At 29.3% G+C, this 9352-nt stretch overlaps 2 protein-coding genes across 3 annotated transcripts in view; both read left to right on the top strand.

The window, feature by feature from the left end:
- LOC106688941 (uncharacterized) overlaps window positions 1-2230 on the top strand; it is a 29698-nt gene extending 27468 nt beyond the window's left edge. The window contains exons 17-20 of the mRNA XM_014433645.2: window positions 601-789; window positions 879-1098; window positions 1281-1500; window positions 1576-2230. Coding sequence (XP_014289131.2) covers window positions 601-789; window positions 879-1098; window positions 1281-1500; window positions 1576-1861 — 915 coding nt within the window. The 3' untranslated portion in view covers window positions 1862-2230. The remainder of the gene's footprint in view (window positions 1-600; window positions 790-878; window positions 1099-1280; window positions 1501-1575) is intronic.
- A 164-nt stretch (window positions 2231-2394) lies between these two features.
- LOC106688944 (UDP-glycosyltransferase UGT5) lies at window positions 2395-8160 on the top strand. 2 transcript variants are annotated; one of them, XM_014433650.2, is made up of 7 exons: window positions 2395-3333; window positions 3415-3927; window positions 5414-5817; window positions 6141-6329; window positions 6419-6638; window positions 6811-7030; window positions 7107-8160. In XM_014433650.2, the coding sequence occupies exons 2-7, from the start codon at window positions 3696-3698 to the stop codon at window positions 7390-7392; spliced, it is 1551 nt and encodes a 516-aa protein (XP_014289136.1). In that variant the 5' UTR covers window positions 2395-3333; window positions 3415-3695; the 3' UTR covers window positions 7393-8160. The 2 variants fall into 2 exon arrangements, with proteins under 2 accessions (XP_014289136.1, XP_066903204.1); XM_067047103.1 differs by having other exon boundaries at window positions 2395-3927.
- Window positions 8161-9352: the final 1192 nt, after the last annotated feature.

Genomic DNA, 9352 nt, shown 5'->3' with positions numbered 1-9352 from the left:
TACCAGAACAGGTAAATGACCTTTGTTATAAATATAGCTTAATATTGGTGGTAATGAATTAGGTACATTGCTAAAATTAAATGTTCTTTTAAATAATTCGGCAATCATAACAATATATTGGTTTTTCATTAAAAATTATTTTAAAGAAGAATCCATTCGTTAGTTAAAAATTAAATATTTGAGTTTACATAATTTTTTTATAAACAAGATGTGTGCTTGAGTAATCTGTAATTTTTAATACCTTAAGGAGACAGAATTTCAAAACTAATTTTTCATTACAAAACCTAGTTTTATAATAACAGACTCAATATGGACTTATACCTTGTCAAGCAACGGAAATTTAAATGCAGAAGTTTTGTCTAGTAGGGGGCTGGCAAAAAAAAATTCGAATTATTAAGGATTTTACAAAAAAAAAATTTTCTTCAGTCAGCCGCTTAGAATCTTGTCAAACAAAAAAATCTAAATGTGGAAAAGTTTTAGTCCAGTTGGCATAACTCATTCAAATTTCTTTTATTTAACATTTATGAAGTCCAAAATTTATTTTTTTTCATCATTGTTTAATTTATATTTGTAATATTTATCTTCTATTTTTTTTATTAGGAAAGATTAATGAGGAAGTATTTAAGTTATAATGGTACATATAATTTTCCTCCACTAATTGACATGCTGCGGAACATTTCCCTGGTGTTAGTTGATGCTGATTCCTCTTTGGGATATGTTCGACCTTACCTCCCTAACATAGTTGAGGTTGGAGGTATGACGACCCATGCAGGCGGTGGGCTGAGCGAGGTTCAGTTTTTTTTTCATCGTATCTATAACTATTATTATTTCCTATATTTATTTTTGTGTTTGTTCATTAATATTTTATACCATTCCAGAAATATCAAAAGTTATTGGACGAATCGGAAAATGGTGTTATATATTTTACTTTTGGAAGCATTGTTAATACATCTTACATACCTAAAGAAATGACTGACGTTCTTATGTCCGCATTTGGACAGTTAGAGCAAAATGTTATCATGAAGTGGGAAACAGAAATTCCGAACAAGCCTAAAAATGTTATAATAGAAGACTGGCTGCCTCAAAATGGAATTTTAGGTGAACCCTTCTTTCATTTAATTTTTAATGTTCACACAAGATATTTTATGGTTTAAATAATGACTAATTGCCATTGTTCATAAGATATATATTATTATATTGAAATATAGATCATTATATCGTACATAGTTCAATAATTCTATTACTCTTTAAAAACAAAATTAAAGAAATTTACATTCCAGCCCATCCTAACTGTCGTCTCTTCATTACCCACGGTGGTATACATGGACTGACCGAGGCAATATACCACAAAGTACCTCTTGTTATGATACCTTTCTTCTCCGATCAATTTTACAATGCTTTGTTTGCGGAAAAAGAAGGATTCGCCAAAGTTTTAAGTTACACTGAATTAAATGCTGATAGTTTAGTGTTTACCATCAATTCGGTCATTGACAATCCCGAGTGAGTCTATGATGTTAATAATAACGTTTGCTCTATTTAATTTGATTATTTTATTAATTTTTATTTCTTGTATAGATTCAAGAAGAATATAGAAAGGAGATCTTTAATTCTCCAAGACAAAGACCAAAGCTCTTTAGAGAAGGCTGTGTATTGGGTGGAGTACGTTTTGAGGCATAATGGTGCAAAACATCTCAAACCAGCTTCTTTAGATTTAAATATATTCCAATATTTCTTGTTGGATGTGATGTCAGTAATAATTTTGTTTATATTGGGATGTTTTAGCTTAATATTTTTATTTTTATATTTAATAATAAAATTAGTAAAACGTTTTATTATTAGTTCAAAACAAAAACGTGATTAAATCATAGTATGTAAATATTTTTGATAAATGATCAAAATTGATAATTGATAATTTAATCAGAATACAAAATATATTTTCTTAATTAATTTATTATTATTTATTTTTTCGTACTACGTCAGCTGTAGGTGATAGTGCATTAACATTTATTTGTACATATTTGTAAAAATGTTTATTTGAATGTGAACCTTATTAGTTAATTATTTCTTATAACCATTTCATAAGAAAAGCACTTTTTTAAAAAGGAAACAAATGTAAAATCCTTGACTTTACAAACAAAATAACCAACTTTTTTATGATAAATATTTTTCAAATAAAATGGAAAATATGGTAATAACAACTAGGAAAAATGTCCTCTAAAGTGTATTCATAAAATAAAGGAATTTAAAAGTATATATATTTTCCTTTATTACATAACCTCCAATATAGACCTAAACTCCTCTTTCCTCACTGAACATATTATCTTCTTATGTGTGAGATAAGATCATTCTGATTTTTAGTCTGATGCTAGAGTTGAGAAGATAAGACGAATGAAGTTGTCGAAGGATACTCTAGGAGACATGTCTGTAGATAGTATTGTACATAGTATGTCTTAGTCTCTATGTCTTTTTATAGAAATTAAATAAAGTTTATGTCACACAACACTGCTTTCGAATATTATTACTGATAATTATAAAAATTCGTATTTAAGACTTGAGGTTAAAAAAAGGGTTCTCGATTTTATGTTATATTGTTAGTGATATTTTTTTGCAACCTAAGTAGGGAAGCGATGTATACACGCAGGTAATAAATATCTTTATATTCTCAGAATCGAAAATATTCTGTTGCTCTTTAAACATTCATTGCGAGACTGCTTGTTCTTGAATCATATAGATAGGTGTTATCATTAAGTTGTTATCAGCAAATTTTACCCTTGATTAAGAAGGAAATGTCAGTTTTAATTATTAATCTCTTTCCTAACTACGGATAATGTTACGCCAGAGTTAGGGTGTACCTTGCTTCAGAATATCTGTATTAATTTGTTGTCTTGAGCCTATTGATGTTTTTGTTTGTTGTCTGATTGTTTTTAAATCTCGACATCCTTTCGATACAATTTTCATTTAAATCAATTAAAAAAATCTATGAATAGACTCGATTTATTTTGTTATCTATTCATATTAAATAAAAAATACTAATTTAATATATTAATCATTACATTAGTGTACTATTATTACAAGAAGAAAGATTGACTCAAAAAAAAAAAAAAAAAAATAGATATTTTTTATATAGTTTACAAACAAAAATAGTTTTTTTAATTTTTATTTAACATTTATGTGTTCTTAGAGGTTAGTGATGAATTTTAGAAGGAGGTTCAAATTCTCCATGGACATCCATAAACTTATTTCACTTTTAGAAAAAAAAAACCATGGAATATATAGAAATCAAGATAGTGTGTGGGGAGCTTTTTCTTCCAGCTATACTCAAAAGAAGCTGAGGTATGAATTTCATATTTTTCTTACACTTACGTGTCAAAAACGATAATATATGCGAAATGTTTAAATTTATTCGTATTTTAGTTACTGATTGATTATGCCTTCCGATAAAATTCGCCCTACAAAATCCATAATGAGCCTAGATTGCAGAAACTTTTAAAAGTGTTAGAAAATAAAAAATAGAAAAAGTGCACTCCTATGCTTCTGTAATAAACGATGTTAAATTAGCAGAGGATTCAGTCATCCAGTGTCTGATATCACTGTTTAAATATATAAAGATAAACTTGTTCATTACATTGAAAAACATGTGGAGCTGAGAGCTGTTCAGTTGTGGCTTAGACTTTGTTAAAACTGTTGAAATAATAATGTTTTTTCTTACTCTTTTCACTCTGTTTTCTGCTTGCTCGGGCGCCAACATTTTATTGATGTTCCCATTGTCGCCGAAGAGCCACGTCAATGCTTTTGCGCCTCTGTTCAAGAAACTGTCAGAAAATGGTCACAAACTCACGATGGTGTCATCATTCGAACATAAAGCTCCTATCGAGAACTGTAGCTATATAATGGTGGAAAATAAGATAGAAGAGATGTTTGAAAACAGTGAGTAAAGCACTTGTTTGTATGCGCTCGTATGCTATGATCAAACAAAGGGCAATTTTCAAGTCTACTTTAAACAAAATAGTTTGCATAGATCATCATTCACTCATGTTGCTTATAACTGTTTGGCCTAAAGAAACATTTCTTTCTGGTAGACGTAATAAATTAATTATATTGGAATGTTTTACTAATAGAACTTCAATTATCATTGCATCAGAGTAACATTTTTGACGTTTTATTTTTACATCATCTTTTGGAAAAAACGTTATTGTATAAGTCTTTGATTGAGTATAAGTATTGAAAGCTAACAAAAATGAATTTAATTAATATTTTATCTTTTGTCTGTTTTTAACAGTTAGAAATTCAAAAATATGTCACTGAAAAAAACATTAGCGTGGACAAAGAATAATAGCTACCAAAAAAAAAGAATATAGACATTTTAATAAATTCCACTATTTTAAAGGCCCTGGAGTTTAAAAGTTGACCTTGGCCACAATTTTTATTCTTTTCTCTTACACTGGTCATCCGGAAAGGAAAACTAACCAGTTAGTAACTTTTGTCTAAATTACTTAGTTTTTTGCCTTTTTTATGATTATCTGTATTCTTATGAAACGATAGTAATAATATTAACTTTCAGTATTTCAAAATTAAGTGATTTTATAAAGCTCATCATATCAGATCATTTTAAAAAATGTTCAAAGCATTGAACGGAGTAAATGTGATGATAAAATATTGTGGTGGGTGCTTTGGACTATTGACTATTTTTTAAGCCACAGTAATGGGTGCGAAAAAATCGAAAGAAAATTATATTTTGTGATTTTTCTTTATATTTGTTCTAGCTAAGAGCTAACCAAATTTCGATTTTTTTTTTTAATTTTTGGAGACACTTGACAAACGGTCTAAACTTCCAATTCATTACAAAAGACTGATCTACATGACAATAATAAGACCTATCTGGAGATACGGAGTTAAGCTTTGGAGTTCCACTAAACCTTAGAATTCCTCTCGTTTCCAATCTTTACAATCCAAAATCCTTCGTAAAATCCTTAATGCACCTTACTTTGTCACAAATAAAATCATAAATAAAGACCTTAAAGTTCCGTATGTAACCGATCTGGCCCGAACCAGATATTCCTTCTATTATAAACTCCCTAACCACTCAAACCCATTAGTTTCTAACCTTGGTTCCTCTTCCATTTCGGACAATCTTCCGAGGCGTCTCAAAAAAAGATGGCCTCTAGACTTCATATTGTAAAAATGTTTTTAGAGTGCTACCACTGGGTTGTTCCTCTACATGCTTGTTACCATACCTTTATGATTTCCTCAAATTTACTTGATGTATTTTATGTACAGTTGTAAATATCAATAAAAAATTTTTTTGGATATGAGTTTTATTTCTTATAAATAGGATCTGAAGAAGGCCCAATGTTTGAGAATCACACTTGAATATTTGAAACGATCGTATTTATTTGTTTTTATTTTATTTCAGAACCAGATACTCTTAAAGATATTATTAAATATTCTCATCCATTATTGATGTATCCTTTTATGAGGAAAGTGGGAGTACAATTGATTGAGAAGTGCCTGAAAGCAAATTGTTTAAGAGAGGTGATAGAAGGAAATCACAAATTCGATCTGATGATATCAGAATCGCTTTATATGTACGAAATGTTTATTGCTTTCGGGCATGTGTTCAATGTTCCAGTTATTAGCATCGCTGCCCATATTCCTTCTGCTTGGTCATCTTACCTTACTGGTAATGTCAATCCGTATTCTTATGTTCCGAATTATCGGATGACGGTCACTGATCACATGACCTTCAAGGAACGGCTGATGAACACGCTAGTCAACCTTCAGGAAATTCTTTTATCTTATTATTTCATACCAGAACAGGTAAATGACCTTTGTTATAAATATAGCTTAATATTGGTGGTAATGAATTAGGTACATTGCTAAAATTAAATGTTGTATTAGACAATTCAGTATTCGATTTTCATAATTATATATTTGTTATTCATTAGTTGTTCCTATTTCATTTTTTAAAAAAAATTTATTTATGCTGTTAAAGGTAGCCTTGTTAATCTATATTATACATATAATCTAACAAATTCATTTCACTATTTTTATTTAACATTTTTGCAGTCTGAAATTTATATTCTTTCAACATTGTGTAATTTATATTTTTAAGATTTATCTTCTATATTTTTTTCTAATAGGAAAGTTTAATGAGGAAGTATTTAAGTTACAATGGTACATATGATTTTCCACCACTAATTGATATGCTGCGAAACATTTCCCTGGTCCTAGTTGATGCCCACTTCTCATTGGGATATGTTCGACCTTACCTCCCTAACATAGTAGAGGTTGGAGGTATGACGACCCATGCAGGCGGTGGGCTGAGTGAGGTTGAGTTTTTATTTCATCGTATCTATAACTATTATTATTTCCTATATATATTTTTGTGTTTGTTCATTAGTATTTTATACCTTTTCAGAAATATCAAAAATTGTTGGACGAATCGGAAAATGGTGTTATATATTTTACTTTTGGCAGCATTGTAAATACATCTTACATACCTAAAGAAATTACTGACGTTTTTATGTCCGCATTTGGACAGTTAGAGCAAAATGTTATTATGAAGTGGGAAACAGAAATTCCGAACAAGCCTAAAAATGTTATAATAGAGGACTGGCTGCCTCAAAATGGAATTTTAGGTGAACCCTTCTTTCATTTAATTTTTAATGTTCACACAAGATATTTTATGGTTTAAATAATGACTAATTGCCATTGTTCATAAGATACATATTATTATATTGAAATATATCATACATATTTCAATAATTCTATTACTCTTCCAAAACAAAACTAATGAAATTTACGTTCCAGCCCATCCTAACTGTCGTCTCTTCATTACCCACGGTGGTATACATGGACTGACCGAGGCAATATATCACAAAGTACCTCTTGTTATGATACCTTTCTTCTCCGATCAATTTTACAATGCTTTGTTTGCGGAAAAAGAAGGGTTCGCCAAAGTTTTGAGTTACCTTGACTTAACAGCTGAAAGTTTAGTGTTTACCATCAATTCGGTCATTAACAATCCCGAGTAAGTCTATGATGTTAATAATAACGTTTCTTGTATTTAATTTGAATTATTTTATTAATTTGTATTTCTTGTATAGATTCAAGAAGAATATAGAAAGGAGATCCCTGATTCTCCAAGACAAAGACCAAAGTTCTTTAGAGAAGGCTGTGTATTGGGTGGAGTACGTTTTGAGGCATAATGGTGCCAAGCATCTTAGACCAGCTTCTTTAGATTTAAATATATTCCAATATTTATTGCTGGATGTGATGTCAGTAATAATTTTGTTCTTATTGGGATGTTTTAGCTTAGTATTTTTATTTTTATATTTAATAATAAAATTTGTAAAACGTTTTGTTTTCGGCTCAAAACAAAAACGTGATTAGATCGTAGAGCGCCATTATTTCATTTAATTAGTTTATTCATAGCATAATGATATTGCGACAAATCTTTTGTAAATGTATTTATTGTAAATTGATTACAATTTGTGTATAAATAATTATTAAATGCTTATTTAACAGTAGGTAAATGTAAGGTTACATCTGTTTGTATATATCAGTAAAAATCTTTGTGAATGTGAACTGAGCAAAATATTGTATATCAAAAGTGTATTTCTGTAAACACTTGTTACAGCTAAAGCTTCAAAATTAGATTTTTATTTGTTAATATGATGATGTTAAAAAAAAAAAAAACTTCATTTAAAATATGGGCATTATTTGTTATACCACGTTTCGGGTTATCCCATATACATATACTAATATACCTCATTTTGTCAATTGCGTCTATATCTTTTCTAAATATTATTATACATAAACATGATTTAAAATTTATTACATAACATTATTTAAACAATGTTGAATAATCTAACATTATGTATTGTTTAAATTATGTTGTGTATTAAATTTTAAATTATGCATTTCATGTATATGAGAATATTTCAAGGAGCAATAGATGAAATTGACAAAATGAGGTATATTGATATTAATTCATGATATTCTTCATATTAACAAATAACAACAAGCAACTTTCTAGGAAAGAAAATCTGTAATTAGATTTTTATCTTTAAAATAATTAAAAACCTACTGTAAATATTCGTTATTCAAACAAAATACCTGCTTTCTATGCAATAAATGTTCCAAATATAAAAAAAAAATAATAAGTGAGAAAATTTGTTAATAATTTGAAAATAAAAACATAAAACCGTTAAATGTTGTTTTTAAGACATACCAGTCCAGATAGTTTATTGAGAAAGGCCTTAGAATTTAGTTCAAGCTATGATTAATAGGAGAGTACATTAACCTTTGAAATTACAGTTTAGATCATAAGCAAAGTGATCTCTTTTCGCTCATTGAAAGGAATACTCGGTGATCAACCCATTTTATATAGCAAAAAACCAGCTTCATAATATCCTCGGTACCTGGCCTCCATTTTTTCGTCTTGCTACTGTTAACATTTTGGGAAGTCAGAAAAAAAAATGATAAAAAGGCGTCATTTTTGCAAATAATATCGGAGGGTAAGATAGTGAATGACTTAAGAGTAAGATAATAAAATAGAACGGTGTGAAAAGAAATAGCAGTAGTCCGTCATGATCTGCCTCCTTTGTGTAGTTACGTTGAGCTGGTTCCTCACCTTATCAAGAAGATACTCACACTGGAAGGTAATCCACCTCACTGGAACTGTACCACTGGAACTGTTAGGACATAAGGCAGTCCATCATACGATACTTCATGATGAACCGTTCTTTCACTATTGTTCTACAACAATAAACTCCGAAGTTTGAGAAGCAGCCTGAACTTTGTCCTGGCGGATCATTCAAAGAGAACGAAAGAGGACCATACATGAGTAGCACCAACTTAAAACGGCACCTGAGCCTATTGGACAATGCCATATAACCTTTTCTGACGTATGTTTTGTTATGTATACTGTCCTCGATGGGATGCCTGCATAATTGCTGAAGGAAATATATATATTAATTAAGATTACTTGTGTCGTACAATACTATTACAATTATTAAATTCCTTTCCAAAGGCTTTTGTGTTTACCAGTTTACCAGTTACATGTCTTTATATTTACTAAGTATTGTTAACATTGAAAATATATAATATAATAAGAGATGGTATTGGGTAATATAATAGTATATAAATTATACTAAGATAATAAGTAACAAAGGGCACATAAATACCTTTATTTCACGGCTTGAAAATAAGTGTTACTGTTTTAATTTTCTAATAAATTTTATTGGTCGTTTGAGATTTAAACCATAGGTATAGTCATTTTTCGAAAAATTAAAAAAATAAATTATAATTCGTAAAATTCAAGTGGAAAATTTTGAGTAAGAAAACAGTT

This window comes from Halyomorpha halys, unplaced genomic scaffold, assembly GCF_000696795.3.
Source record: "Halyomorpha halys isolate HHAL.00 unplaced genomic scaffold, Hhal_1.1 Scaffold1240.1, whole genome shotgun sequence".
In the NCBI taxonomy this organism is placed as follows: domain Eukaryota; kingdom Metazoa; phylum Arthropoda; class Insecta; order Hemiptera; family Pentatomidae; genus Halyomorpha; species Halyomorpha halys.
This window is presented reverse-complemented; position numbering and strand designations above follow the sequence as displayed.